This window comes from Aedes albopictus, chromosome 3 (genome assembly GCF_035046485.1).
Source record: "Aedes albopictus strain Foshan chromosome 3, AalbF5, whole genome shotgun sequence".
Classification (NCBI taxonomy): domain Eukaryota; kingdom Metazoa; phylum Arthropoda; class Insecta; order Diptera; family Culicidae; genus Aedes; species Aedes albopictus.
In genome coordinates, this window is record NC_085138.1 from 10,102,290 (window position 1) to 10,118,098 (window position 15,809).

Here is a 15,809-nt window from a genome sequence, read left to right on the forward strand (position 1 = left end):
TTGCAATTGAAATTTGTATGGGATTTTGTATGGGAAAACATACTTGGTGGGGCTGGCTCACCGACACTTCCGGTCCGCTTTAGTGCTTTATGCATCATTGTGGCCAGGTGTTGCTCTAGTTTTTCCAACTGTATTGTAAAGCATGAGCGGTGATCCTTGGCATTCTTGTGTAAATTGGGGTAGGTACTCGAAATGTTGATCGATCACCGATTATTGCTGGCAGATGCAGTGGAAAGTTTGTCTTAATACGTATCAATCGTCTCTGACAAACGAGAAAAACTGACTTCACTGATTACCTGTCTCTGAGCAAAATTTGGTTTAGAGTCTTCAGTCTCCGATTAATCGCTTCATGTTTGATGGAGGTTTTTAATCCAATGGGTTACATAGCCGCTATCCGAATGAAGAGAGTAATATTCCGCGTAATATATCACAAATCGAAAGAGGTACGGTACATTACGTGGAGCGGATATACTGAATTGGGTACCAGACCAAGTCCCTGCTGGGTGGCGCTAAATAGGTGAGCCATAGACAATAGAATCGTCAATGTCGTAGGGCATAGTATGTAACTATTGTCGAAACAACACTATTTTTGGTCATTGTCCTAGGACTATTTTTGGTCATTGTCCACTAAGCGCATAACTATGTTAGGGTCAAGATTAGGATGAAATCATTGGTAAAATATAATAACACTTTTTAGTTTGTGTAGTTAGTTGAACTAGTGTTAACTTTTTATTGGGACATTTTCTGTAGGTTTATTCTGGATTACAATGCATTAGCTGCCCTTTAACTGAATTATTTTATAACAGTAAACAACATTATTCCTTCTTGATAAAAGATGTATGGACATAGAATTGCCAAACTATACATCTGATCAGATATTTATCCGGTATTAAATTTGGGGTAGAGAGTTAAACACCTACGGAAAATAGTTTTTCAATGTCAGACAAACATCACATGAACACAGCCACCAATGTACCAAACCTTCTCTACTGTCTTCTCATTTCGCGGCTTCCTATCCTCAATTGAACTTATCTGACACTAGTTAGGACTGTCTGTGGGAGATCCGGGTTTCTAATTCTGTGTAGGACTTGTTAAAACGGGATGCCTGATATGTACTGCGGACAAATGGGCTGGAAGTACTGAGCAATCACAATTACTGTCGTACTAATCATATTAAATGCATGCTTTTCTACTTACATCCCGAACGTCGCCAACCGGCAAAGAGGACATGACGAAAAACGCGAGATGGCCCTAACAAAAAACTAGAAAGACGATGAAAATGGTCACCGATGCAACGATATGGAAACAAAATAGATGAGAAATTATCGACCAAATCATAATCTATGAACATATCGCTAATGTTCTTTATCATTCTCTCTTTTTCTCGTTTCAGCAACAAAATCGAAACCTCTCTACTATCTCTTCATTTTCTGCCTCTTCCCATCCTATTCCCACATCTTCCTATATCCTCTACCCCATCTATTTAATGTATCTGACACTTGTTGGGACTGGTAACGCCAGCGCCTGCCTGTGGAAGATCCCGGTGTGCTAATTCGGTGTAGGACATGTTAACGGGGGAGGCTTAGTAGGTCCACATCTGCCTACAAGCAGATGGGCTGACAGTTGTCGGCCTGGGTGTGGACTGAGCAATTACAATTACAATTTTGTATGGGAAAACATACTTTTTTGTATTTTGGTCATAAGTTGAAAAAGTTTGTCTGAAACTTTTTAACCGATACTATAAAATGATAGCCTAGGATGTTCTGAAAAACTTTGTTGAAGACTGCAAAGCGATCCGATGCTTGTGAAAATAGTTATAACCAACGAACCGCATGCATGTGTTTATGTTTTAACATGTAAAGGAATAACAATAGCAACAAAATCATGCTGTTTCACCAAGCAATGCCAACGCTATAACTTTTTTCATAAGCATCAGATCACTTCGCGGTATTCGACAAAGTTTTTCAGGACATCCTAGGGTATGTTTTAATTTTATCGGTTACATTGTTTTAGAAAAATTAGAGCTTGTTGTAAGAGAAATGCAAAAAAGTGTGTTTTACATGTAAAACCCCATACAAACTTCAAACGCGATGCGCAAAACGTAGACATAATCGATCGTGCCCAAATTTTGCACACTAATTTGGGTCCTGAAATGGGATCAAAAATGCTTTGATCTGATGGGATACCATTGAATTTTTCATTTTCCCATATTAACGAATACCCACTCTAGCCGCCGCTGGACTCGCGGGCGACTGAACATCTGTCACCCTTTGATGTCGACACAGCACATACATGTATAAACGTTAATGTGAATGAATGTTGTCCAAATGTAAAATGTAAATAAAGTTAGTTTTGTTATTGTTTCGGTTTATCGCAACAACGCGTTTTAATTCGTTCGTCCGATTAGTAATGTTTTCATTTGTTTCTTGCGCTAATCTCGGTACGCGAGTTCGGCCACCACGTACGGGCGCGGGATACAAAAGATGCAATTACTGTATTGATTTCTGGAGGAATCCCGGGAAGGATCCTGGTAGAAACCCCACGTCGAGTTCGATAAGTAACCCGGCTAACATTTTCAGCGGCAAGCTTTAGTCATTAGCTTTCTGTTGTGTAACAATCGAATTGAAGCAGTCAACGGTGAATAAAAGCTAGTAAAATATAAACCATAAGCTAATATACAGCTGCAAAACAATCACTATATACAACTACCAATCTTGGTTTTCTGGAATCAATCACTTGTCACTGGGGCTGCCTTTACTTCACTCTATTCCAACTCTGGGAGATTTCCCGGAAGATGTGAAAACTTGAACAAATCGAATAGGAGTCCCCACTAACAAAACAGATACACTACCCGTCATAAGTACGGACTCACAAAAAGTATTGCAACAATATTACATCACATTGACTCACCTCAATATCTCAAAAACCTTAGGACTTACAAAGATACTGTCTTCAGCAAAGTTATTCAGAAGCCTAAAAGCAACAACTTTTCTAAAAGCGGCATTTTTGTAGGTGTTCTGGTTTTTTTTTTTTAGATATCGAGGTGAGTCAGGGTGATGCAATATTGTTGCAATACTTTTTGTGAGTCCGTACTTATGACGGGTAGTGTATATCATTACAGCTAGAAGCTATAACAAAGAAACTGTCGGTATACTAACACGGCTTGTCGGATGTAAACAATATTGTCAAAACAAACTTTAAGCGGGATATATTGCTACTACAAAAACACTTAACAGCTATCCATCTCTATGTTGTGAAATTATTTGGGTTGCTTTTATTGCACTTCAATCCAACTACGCAAGATGTGCAAATCCAATAAGAGTCCCAAACCAATAAAACAGCTGCTTTTATACAGTACGTTTTGTCATGTTGCCAAATACACAAAATAGCAGCGCTTCGTAGCTGTTCAAAGAACATTCTTTCATCTAGAAGCTGTGACGAAGAACTTGTTGGCGCAATCACACAGCTTGTTCAATGTAAACATTATTGCGTTTGACGTTTAACACCAAGACGAAGAAAACAAAACGGACAGTTTTCTATGCTATTTATACTTCCTGTGATCGCATTATTGTCCCATATGAATAGGAAACCCAGCAAAGCTGGGACGGATATGGGCATGAGCAGTATATACATATAGCAATGTGGCAGCGAGTACATCATCGGGACCAGTGGCTACGGAGATCAGGAGTTCGATTCCAAGTAGCGGCAAGTACTTTATTTATTCAATTTTAAAAGCGATAGCTCCAGTTCCGTATGTATTGCGTCACGGTATCCATAACCTAATTGTATTTAATCGATTAATTTGGGGATGCCGTATAACTATTATTTAACAACTGCGAAAAGGCTGAAAAGCGCCTGCTCAAGATGTTATTCAGTTAGAGGTTACATAGGAGCCGAGAAAAGAGCTATGACTTCATGGCATAGAAGCTGCTCGCACAGCATATACATGTGGATTAAGTTTGCCAGATTCATTGGTATAGGGCTTGCATAGAAGCTTCCGTCCATATGTACAACACAGTAACTCAGCATCAAGCCGTATTGAGGACGCTTTGTTGACGTTTGCATTCACAATAAATGTTAGTCGGGACGCACCAAAAAATTGCAAGAAACAATCCCTAGAGATGTTCAGGATATTTAAAAGACAATTCACACCTGCACAGACTGAACACATTACTTACACTAAACAACGGACAACACACAGAACACCCAGTGGCCCACTGATGAATTTTCCGTTTGACGAAAAGTTTCCACCGACTGGAGCGGGAATCGAACTCACACTACAAGGCTTACGATAAGCTTAGACGACTGCCGCCGCTAACCGCACAGCCACGAAGCCCACATATATTAAAAAAGAAACACGGAAGTTTTTTTTTTTTTTATTTTTTTTTTTTCACTGTGCGCACAAGCGTCTCGCGTTTGCGCGGACAACGACAGTTCACTAGGCCTTTGGATAGGATAGAGGACGTAATCCTTCAGAAGCAGTTCACCAGCCGTGCACGGAACATGTCGTCCAGTAAGACACTGTTGCGTACTGACTCAGAAGGTTACGGTAGAAGGTGTGAAAGTTTCGGTTTTGTCATATGGTCAATTTTGTATTTGTTTTTTTTTTATTATGTCAAGGTTTAAAGAATGTTATTGTTCATATTTATGCTATGCCCTATTATTCAGTAATCTTTGGTGTGCCTATGATCTGTTAGATAGTCGATGTATTTGTTATGTCCATTTTATTGTATTGTTTTTGTTATCTTTGAAAGTTGTCTTTCGTCCACATCCCTAGCACTATCAGCATCGGTCCAAATAAGTCCATATTAAAGAAAACCTTTCATACACTCAGTCGAAAAATGTAAAAATATCTAATTTGTCATAAATAGTCTACATTAGTCAAAGTCGAAGTAGTCAGTTTTTGTCGATTTCGTCTTGATCACACGTTAGCTTCGAATCTATAAGCAAGCACTGTTAAATGCTGCACTTCCCACTATTAGTTTCTTAGTTATTTTAATTTGATATTGAAAATTATAGAGAAAAGTGAATCACGAAAGCACATCAAATATTGAGAACTATGTATTAGTAAATTGAATACGCGAGATACTACTAATTATTTCATATTTGAATTAAATTTGTATTTGTATAGTATATTTGTTAAAATTAACCGAATAGTGGGAAGCCCAGGAAATAGTTCAAAGCCTGCTGACTCAAAAAAGATTCCGAGATTCGTCACAAAACACAAAAGTTTGCATTATGATTCACAACGACTCTCGAAACCTTGCCAGACTCAATCGACCGGAACTGTTTTCTGGGTATAGAAACTACTAGGCCCCAGCAGATCCCTCCTGTTTATCGAGCATTTCTGATAAATCAGCCATACTCCATCTGTAGCAGCCGGTTCGCAATGAACCGTTGGAGGCGCATTAAAGTGTTAAAGGTGATATTTTCATTACAAGAATTACAATTAACATCCTTCACTTTAATACCGTCGAACCCTGTGATCTTGGCCAGGGAAAAAAGAAACACGAAAAAAGTTCAAGTAAAAAACCCAAAAGCAATTCAAGACGAAATCCAGGAGAGAATTTCTAGCGTAATCCCTCGATAAGTTCTTGAAATCGTAGGCATGGACTCTCTCCGATATCTTCTTTGTAGACGGAGTGGATGGAAATCGGAATAGGTCACTAATTCGCGGGAAGTACACGGTCGCTACATTGTGGGCTTTCATTCAGAAGAAACAAGGATCTTTACTGAACACTTCGCGACCGGACGGATCGAAAAGATGTTAATTACGAATGTCTACTAAATCGCAAATAACCCTTAGGTATAATAGAGACACATATTATAGTCAATACACAATCCTTACCTTCTCCGGTGGCTGCGGTGAGGAGCGCTTCTTCGGATCACCGCCCCGGGCAGCTTCAGCGCTCCTCACACGGCTCTCCTGCAGAGAGCCTCCTCGCGAATCGTTCAGATCCCGACCGTCCACCACCTGTCGGCGTACGTCCATTTGGGACGCCGGGTTCCCCCGACCGTCACCGCTCGCCATTCGGTCCGGACCTCCACCGCCTCCGCCTGCTCCTCCTCCACCACCGCCGCCGCCGCCACCACCACCCGGTTCATCGTCCTTGACGTCGGCCTGTTTGGCCAGATTACGCAGGGCTGCCGCAAAGGAACCTCGACTGTTGCCGCTGTTGGCCCCCGCGCCGGACGTATTCTGTGCCGAAGGATTGGGCGATGGCTGAACCACGCCTACTGGAGTTCCGTGCGCCCCCGGGGGAACCGATCCGGCCGACGGCGGCAGGTGATTCGAGCCCACTAGGTGATTGGAGTGCGGCGACACGGAAGACGGATGATGCATCGGTAGCTGAGGCGAAGGAACTGGCGGCGCTGGGCTGGTAGCTGGACGTTTCTGCGCCAGCTTGGTTGGAACTGTTTGTGGGAGAGAAAGAAAGAAGGTTAGTTAAAACGTTCGAGTAAGTAGTGGATGGTGAATAACTGAAGTAGTGTCAGAGATAGTAGCAATTTCGTTATATCGTTGTTATCATGTAGGTATAAATCTCTTCTTTTACCAACTGTAAAATGAGTAAAAAACCGATTACTTCAAAATACTAAGTATTGTTTTTATACAGACGCGAGAGATATGCCACAAATTGAACGATTTTTCTTTTGGAACAATGATTTAATCGAGATGTAATTTACAATAATATGGAACGAGCTCACCATGTGGCGTAGTGATATGTCTTACGCACACTTGTTGAGAACTAAATATCGACTTGTTTACACAACATGCTAGATTCGTAAAGAAAACTTGTTCTTCAACTTGTTATCATTTATAAAATTCTCTATTTGGTATCCACTGGCCATCGGATCTAAATTAAGTCAAACATACGACAAATTACTACATCATGTGTTCACTCCTGCGCTCATCCTCGCCTAGCTCTTCCTCCATATAACTTCTAACCTACAGTGTATCAAAAAATTGTCCGTACAGCACTCTCTTTGAGAAAAAGTCAGCTAAAAAACATTTGTTTTAAAACAACATCAACATCATGTTTACTTCTTTCAACATAGAAATATGTCTTTTTTGGTGTTATGTATTCAAAATAATTTTATTTTTAGTTACTTTTATTTTAAAATTAATTTACTTAAAATACCCATGAAATTGACGCCAAAAAATTGTCCGTACAGTTACGTCCTACTCTGAAGTTAGTCTAGTAAACAAACGTTTGACAGTCTATCGCGAGCGAACTTACCCGCAGCACGAGTATCCAGTGTTTGCAACAACAGAATCGGTAAAGTACTTGTTTTTGATAAATTTTGGACAATTTTTGAAGAATTTTGGTGTATTTTTCAGAAAATGGCCGTTCCACACAGCAAAATCCCAGTTGACATTCGAAAACTGATTGTCAATCTCAAGAATGAGGGTAAAAGCTTGTCCGAAATAGCAGGTGTGGTGAACCGTCCACGATCATCGGTCCAGTATGTTCTTCAAAACTACCAGAAAACAAAATCGCTGGAGACTACTCCCGGAAGAGGCCGCAAACCAAAGCTAACAAACCGTCATAGCCGATTGATTCTTCGGGAAATCAAGCGAAATCCTAAGGTGAGTGCTCCCAAACTGGCTGACAGTCTATCGCGGTACGGCAACATTGAGGTAAACGCTCAAACCGTACGAAACAAAATCCGTGAGAAAGGTTACCGAGGTTGCGTTGCTCGGAAGAAGCCTTTCATATCCGCCAAAAACATTAAGAAGCGACTGGAATATGCTCAAAAGTATGTGGTCGAACCAGAGGAGTATTGGGAGAATGTTATTTTTACGGATGAAAGTAAATTTAACATTTTTGGAACTGACGGACTGGTTAGAGTGTGGCGCCAACCAAACACCGAATTGAATCCGAAGAATCTGCGACCAACTGTTAAGCACGGTGGCGGTAATGTTATGGTTTGGGGTGCATTCAGTGCAAACGGTACCGGAAACTTGACGTTTATCGAATCTACTATGGACCGTTTCATGTATCTGGACATTTTGAAGCAAAATTTGAAAGCAAGCGCGGAGAAACTGGGCCACGGGACCGATTTCCGGTTCGTTCAGGATAATGATCCGAAGCATTCGTCGAAGTTAATCAAGGAATGGCTGCTGTACAACGTCAAATCAACACTCCCTCACCCTCCCCAATCACCGGACCTTAATCCGATTGAAAATTTGTGGGACCATCTGGAGCGAAAAATCCGGGAACATACGATTCAGAACAAGAACCAGCTGAAAAAGGTACTGATGGAAGAATGGCAGAAAATCCCAACCGAAACTACCCGGAAACTGGCTCTATCGATGAAAAGGCGTCTGCAGAGTGTGATTGCAGCAAAAGGTGGTCACACAAAATATTGACAAGGTTTCTTGAGTCCGACTTCCTGAAATTATTGCGTTGTACGGACAATTTTTTGATTCAATTTTTTTACCTTTTTATGTTGATATTTTTTTAAACATTGTTCATGTTTTGTTTGTATGAATTCGAATGTTCAATATGAAAGACCCAATGTTTGTCTGATAACTGAAATAAATATGGTATTGTTATTGACTGTTTAAATGTGTTTAATTAATGCCTTTCAATATAAGCGTTTGCTGTACGGACAATTTTTTGATACACTGTATCTATCCGAGAGTGTGTAAAATAAACGTCCCGCTGTCGATGGGTATCGTTAAAAAAAAGTAGTGTCGGAGGATAAATGGCTGACTCATAACAGTTGTGACAAGCTGCTAAATAGCTGGTCGCGTTTCTATTAATAATAATTTTGTGTGTTGTACAACAGTAGAGTGTCGTTTCCAACCGCCCGATCTCGGGTCCCTTTTTCCGGCGTCGCACATGGGATGCACCGAACCCAACCCAACCTAAACCCATATCTCTTCAAATGGGGTGAAACGTGTTGAGTAGAACGTCGAAATAAATAATTTTCCACGTGATTTATGGACGTCCAATTGACGATGGCGACGAGTTCGATTCTTCTTGTTTGTTAAAAGTGAGTCTTCTCCGGTTGGATAAACAAACCCGGGCGCGAGTTGAGTGCCATCCATGTAGTGAAAGATGAGAAAGATGTGGAAAATGATCTCAGCTGTCATGAAGCGGGTAGCTTGGTACTTTGTTCTCTGTTCTTCCGTTCCGGAGCCCGGACCCGGTCCCATCTCGTTGTCATCCTCTGTTTTCTCTGGTACCTACACACATTTTATTGTCTTTTGTTGAAGGTTATTTTGAGGATTTTAAATAAGCTTACTTTCGTGACTAATTGAGGCAGCGGGGTGTAACATTTGGTGGTTTTTAGGTTTTTTTTGGCTATTATCTTAACCGAAGCAGATGATTTGGCAGATGAGCCAGCGTAACACAGCTAGGGGTCATGCGAGCACTAGGGTGGTCGCAAAAACCGATGAGTTGTGAAAATGTTTGTCTTGGATTTTTAGAGCTGCAAGAATATCAAAATTCTAGATTTTAACGTTTTTGGGAGTATCGAAAAATATGCCTCTTTTTAATATCTAAGATACAACATGGAACGAGCTCACCAATTGACATCACGTTCCGCCTATTGGCTCAAGCAACCAAAAAGCACTGTACATTTTACATTTGTACAATTCGCTTCTGTATACTTGTCCGTTGACTATTTTCCAGACTAGAAAATTCTTACAAAAATATGTATAACAGAATTACAATAAAGTATGTTATTTATAGCTCGTTGTAATGTTATCATGTATAACATCTGTGGTGTTTATACAATGTTATAACTTAATTATATCACATTATGTAAGTTATTCAAAACCTCATTGTAAATTGATTTGGTGTTCCATACTTCGACGTTCAGAAAATATTGTTACACAATTATATCAAAATATGAGCGAAACTAGTTATCATTAACCTAACATTAATATCAGAGTTTGTTATAATTTTGATCTTTTTATAACAACATATTTTGATTAGTATAATGTAGTTTTTGCTAGTTAGTTTAACATCATCCTGCATTTAATAGGTTTAACATAATAAAAACATGATATATTTTTCAAGTCAGGATTCTTCCAGGAGTTCCTGGATTCCTCTAGAAAGTCCTTCCGGAATTTTCCAGGAGTTCATTCTGGGATTATTCCAGGTTCCTTCAAGAATTTCTTTCGGAGTTACCCAGAATTTTTTTTCTTGGATTCTTTTAGGAGTTTCTCTGTGGTACTTCTTCCTTCAGAAGTTAATTCTGAAATTCTTTCAAGATTTTTTTTTCAGAGATTTCCGCTGGAGCTCCTGCCAGAATTCTTTCTAAGATTCCTTCTGAAACTTCACGATATTCTTATCGGAATATCTCAAGGTGTTCCGGATATCCTTCGGAAATACCTGCCGCGATACTCCTAATAGTTTCTTTTAGAATATTTTCAGAAGTTTTTCTTGAGATTTCCAGAAGGAACTCCTGGAAAATGGAATCCCGGAAGGAACAACAGAAGAAAAACCAAAAAGGACTCCAGGTGAACTATCTTGCAAAGCCACTGAAGAAATTTATTGAGAAATTGTTGGAGCAATTCCTTACTTAACTACATAAGATACTGAGGTAATTACATAAGGAATTCCATAAAAATCCCTACTGAAGAATTTAATCAAATCCTCCTGAAGGGATTCCATTACGGAGATCTGCAAGAATTCCAGAACGAACCTCCGGAGGTGTTCCAGAAGGATCTGCAGGAATTCCAGAAAAAACTGCTGGAAGAATCCGAAAGATTTCCTAGCAGAACTGCTGGAGGAATGCTGGATTGTAGTTTCTGGAAGAATCCCGAGAGCAATTTCTGAAGCTATCCCGGGAGGATCTCTGACGATATTCTGAAAAGAATCTCTAGAGGAATCCCGGAGTAAGTTCTTGAAGGAATCCCGGAAGAAGTTTCTGGAGGAATTTCGGATGAAGTTCTTGAAGGAACTCTTCTCGAAGAAATTCCCGCAGTAACCCCGGAAAGAGTTCTTGAAGCAATCCCAGAAATAATCCCTCAAATAATTCCGGAAGAAATTCCTTGAGGTACCGTGGAAGGATCTTTAAGAATATCCTGAAAAGAACCTCAGGAGGAATCCCAGAGGAAGTTCTTTGAGGGATCTCGGAAGACTTTCTTGAAGGACTCCCGGAAAGATTCCCTAGATGAATCTCAGGAATCTTAGAGGAAATTTTTAAATCTGGAGGAATCCGAGAAGAAATCGTAGAAGGAATTTAGGAAAGAGTTACGGAAGGAATCCAGGGAGAAAATCTTGAAGCATCCCCAGAAAGAAGTTCTCCAGGAATCGCGGAAGAAATTTTGTGTGAAATTGCTGGGTAATCCCAGCTGTAAGCTCTGACGAAGATGCTTTGGGAATCTCAGAAGGAACTATGGAAGGAATTCGTAAAAGAACACCCGGAGGAATCCTAGAAGAAATTTCTTGAGGAAAGAAATCCTGGAAGGAACTTCTAGAGGAATTCCCGTAGGTATCCCAGATAAAGCCTGTTTAGGAATCGCAGAAAAAGTTTCTAGAAGAATCCCAGATGGAAGATCTGAAGAAATCCAAAATGAACCTCCGGAAGAATTTTATAAAGAATTCTTTGGGAGTCCCAGAAGAAACTCCTGGAATCCCTTAGAAATCTCCAAAGGTGCTCATGGAGAGATATCACTAGGAATCCATAGATCATCACACTTGCCCACGCACGCGAACTCCACATTTTGAATTCAATCATATCGATCATAGAAAACTGATGTTTTTTTTTTTTAGTATCGCAAACAATATTACCACGAAACGTAGAGGACTCTCTACTAGACAGAAATGTCTTGCCATTTTGCTGCCAGAAATCCAGAGCCTATAGTACTCAATATAGCCTGGTCAGCCTCAATCAGCCTGGTGGCAAGAAGAGCATAACAGAAACGAATCCACCGCAGCAAGAAACGGCAGCACGAAGAGAGTGTGATTGTTGAAGTGTCGGAAAGTATGATGGATAGGAACGATATGCGGAGGTTTTATGTAACTGTGAATGGCGCGCAGCACAATACTGCGCCAGTGTCCGCCTTTTGCAATGACATAGATGGAAGTTTGCTGATGAGCAAAACTGATGGCAGTCAGTTGGAAGACCGTTTATAAGATTTGTTACAATGAAGGAGTACCCAGTAACAGTTTCAAATGTTTATGTGTTAGTGTTCCCTCAAAAAAATTTGAAAATATTTCATCCAATATTCTTTGAGATAGGGTGCGGGCACCGGTTTTGGCCAGTCTAAGGAAAATCATTTTTATTAAAATAACCAATAATCCTATGAAAACAACCAATGCGTCAAATGAAAGGTTTCAATCTATATTTTGAAGGAAAAATGCAGAAATCAAGCCAATACTTGATTTTCGTATTAAAAGTGCCACTGGCCAAAATAGAAGCTCTGCCGCAGTTTTGGCCATATTCTTAAGTTTGGTTTCTATTTTGGCCAATCACGTGTATTTCTTATGTGAGTGGCCAAATTAGAAGCCACCTGGCCAAAATAGATATATGGGAGCAGATTTTTTAAGGAAATATATTTTTTTCTTTTAGTTTTTAATCAAAACGTGTGGTTTTCACAGCTGTAATCATCATATTGTATTAGGATCTACAATTAAAAATTAAATTTACGCCGATTTAGATCGCAACAGGCTCAATACCGCACTATGGCCAAAACTCCGGACTGGCCAAAACTGAAGCTTCTACCCTATAGAGTATTGAAGTTTTGTTTAATAAACTATCAAGCTTTACTAAAAGTTCAATAATTTTCAGAATTAGATCTTGCTCAAAATTTTACCAATGGAGCTTTAATATATTGTTCATGATTGGTCAAAATTTCAGCGTTTATGATTGACGTTTGATAAAGTTATAAACATTTCAATGAAAAATTAGGGGGATTCACTAAACAGCGTAAACTGATTAAACTGATTAAACTTCGCGATCACCAAGGCAATCTTTGATTATTTTATTCGCAAAATCGTGAAACATTTCAAATATGCAGAAAATCATGGCTTACGCAGCAATTTAATCTGTTTCGTGAGTCCCCCTATTATTTTGATGAAAACATTACTGTACGGACAATTGTTTAATACACTGTAGTTGATGATAGTGATGGAGTGAAATCACAAGTACTGGATGATGGAGCTGAAAACAGCAAGGCTGCTAGAAAGGGCGACATTCCGGCCGAATCAATCCAGGACCCATAAAGCCAATGCGGTGACCATGCTCAGGATGACAGATTCAATTCTTTGTCGATTCAGGAACTTTTCGTAACGGAGTTTTACTAGACTTGGGCGTACAGTATGTTCGTGTCTGCCACACGATGTACACGTGCAAAATAGTCATTGACAGCTCTTAGTAAATAACTGTAAAAGTGCTCACTGAACACTAAACTGAGATGCAGGCTTTGCTCAATTTGCGATTTTACGCCTAGAAGAATCAGATCAACCAATCCACCAGATTCCTTTATGAATATAGGAGTACAAAGAATTACACACCAGCTCATTGAATGGTCTCATGTGCCCAATCTACAAGAAAGGGCATAGATTAAAGTTGGTTAATTACAGAGGAATTAGACTGCATAATAAGCCTGTATAGAGGGAATTTGTAAATATTGTTTTTACAATTCGGCAACAAATTTTCCGTGAAATTGAATTCAAAATTTCGTTCAAATTCAATTTAAATCAATGTCCTATTTAATTCGGGGGTCTACATCGACTTCTTCAGAAATTCCACTAGAATTACCGTCAGAAACTCTTTCATTTATTTTCCTGGTAATACCCCTTTAAAAGTACTTCCTAGGGGTATTGCTAGGAAAACAAAAGGATTTCGTATGTTTACTTGTCTAGAGAGTCTAGAGTACATACATTTATAGTAGATATGTAACAGGAAATAAACTTTTTATCCTGCGTCATGTAAATTTCCCTACCGTGTACTGCTAGCTTGAACCATCGCACCCAATCATCAAGCAGCGTATTATCCTTGTGATTAATTAATTAGCAGTCGTTAATTTCACACACATATTCACACGCTCAACCTGTGTATCATTTTCCACCCCATTAAGGCGGATCAATCGGCTGTTGATTGATATGTTTTTAAACGGTTGAGCGGAAAGTTTATTCAATTGAGCATTACGACCCCCTCGGGCCACCTGTTTGATCCCATTCCCACAGTTGTTGTTGGCGTGCACCCCATCCAGGACCCTGCCCGAACCGACAGGAAGCCTGCCTCTGCCTGATAGTGAGCAAGCGTTCAATAAAAGCGCCCTCTTTCCACTTTCTATTGCTTCGACTCTGTTGTCGGATGTAACCTCATTTTGTAATAATCCCTTTTGCTGCTTTATACATCGGCTTCAGTGGGGCTATAAATGGCAAATGCCACCCATTGCCAGCCACCCATAATGGGTGTGTACTACAGGCGTATGATTATGTTATTCTCTCTGTTATATTTACTCAATCCGGATTTATTTGATCGTTCAGATTCTTATTCGTACCCAGGGCCGGATTTGGGCTTTCAGAGGGGCACGCTATAATTTTTTTATGCAATTCAGTATCATAATTAGCTTTTTTATATAATTTATTTAGGTATCATAATAGCCTTTTTCCGAACTGGTTCATTATGCAACTGAAATGAGTTGCATAATGAAAAAGTCTTTGCATAAAATGATATGGAATTCGTTGCAAAACTTATTTTTTTTTCAGTACTCTTCGTGTTTGTCCAACTCGACAAGCCTCGTTGGATAAATGTACGACTCGTGTTGAAAAAAAAACATTTTTTTGCAACTCGTTACATAAATAACTATTAAATTGGTCCTCAATCAAGCAAAGAGAGTTTTGATTTTGAGTAGTGATTCCTTCGGTGATGCCAAATTTATGCAAACGATTCCCCCAATCAGTACATAAAATGTATCGTAAACCGCGTTGAGTGATTTCTCACCAACATTCTAGGGCCTAGAATCTAGGCCATCGCAGTTTTCCAAGAGCAATCAATCACACACCCCAAACCAGAAGGAATTTCCACCTACTTTCATACTATATGAAGTATGCACATTGCACATACAATACCAATAGGCAGTTAAAGTTGAAACATATCTTAGTCGTCGTCTTCGCCATCGTCTAGAACAACTTCTTTCGCACACACAAAGCACATCCAACCAGTGTTTGAAGTGCTCCATTCCGTTGCGCCCAAGAATGTTTGACATTCTTCAACTACAGCTCGGCACTTCTCACACTAGGTACCTACACTGACTCTGGGGCTGACTGGCTCACTAAATTCACCCACACCATCCAGCCCGGTGATGGGTTTGGGGCGGGTTGGCCGTGCTTAGAAAATTTTCGTCATTCCAGAGTGAAATTCCTTTCACACTTCTTGACTCGCAGGGCTGGACTGTTGTTGGCGTCTTCGTCGACGTGTTGACTGGCGAGCGACACTCCCCCGACCTTCTTCGTCTAAAAGGGGAAATTAATTGTTGTGACTGCATAGACATTAAGTTGTGGAGAGACAACGAATGATGCTGGTACAGGGGATAGACAAAATGATCGGGACAGGCAAAATGTTCACTTTTCAAAAAATGTTCAAATAGCTGTAACTTTTTGAAAAGTGCATCGAAAAATCTGAAATTTTTACTGTAAGTTGATCAATTAGTTGTGTATCGGTGGTCCAATTTTGGAAAAGATCGGGCTATTCTGTACGAAGCTATAAAGATTCTAGAACAGCGTTTCTCAAACTATGGGTCGCGATCCACTGGTGGGTAACACCCCTCAAACCTCCCAATAATACCCAACGTCACCCTATTCCAGGAGAGCTTTCTGTAGGATGAAATGTAGGGTATC

At 39.9% G+C, this 15,809-nt stretch overlaps 1 protein-coding gene and 1 long non-coding RNA gene across 3 annotated transcripts in view; both read right to left on the reverse strand.

Annotated features, from left to right (window-relative positions):
* The window catches only part of LOC109421746 (uncharacterized), a 200,347-nt gene that overhangs the window by 16,457 nt on the left and 168,081 nt on the right, over positions 1-15,809 (reverse strand). For both annotated transcript variants that reach the window (XM_062860034.1, XM_062860033.1), the window contains exon 11: positions 5,849-6,414. In XM_062860034.1, the coding sequence (XP_062716018.1) occupies positions 5,849-6,414 (566 nt within the window). The remainder of the gene's footprint in view (positions 1-5,848; positions 6,415-15,809) is intronic.
* On the reverse strand, positions 691-3,009 carry LOC134291812 (uncharacterized). Its single transcript, XR_009999295.1, has 2 exons — positions 1,198-3,009; positions 691-1,130 (listed from the first exon to the last, which is right to left on the reverse strand). It is a non-coding gene; the product is annotated as an uncharacterized LOC134291812 (long non-coding RNA).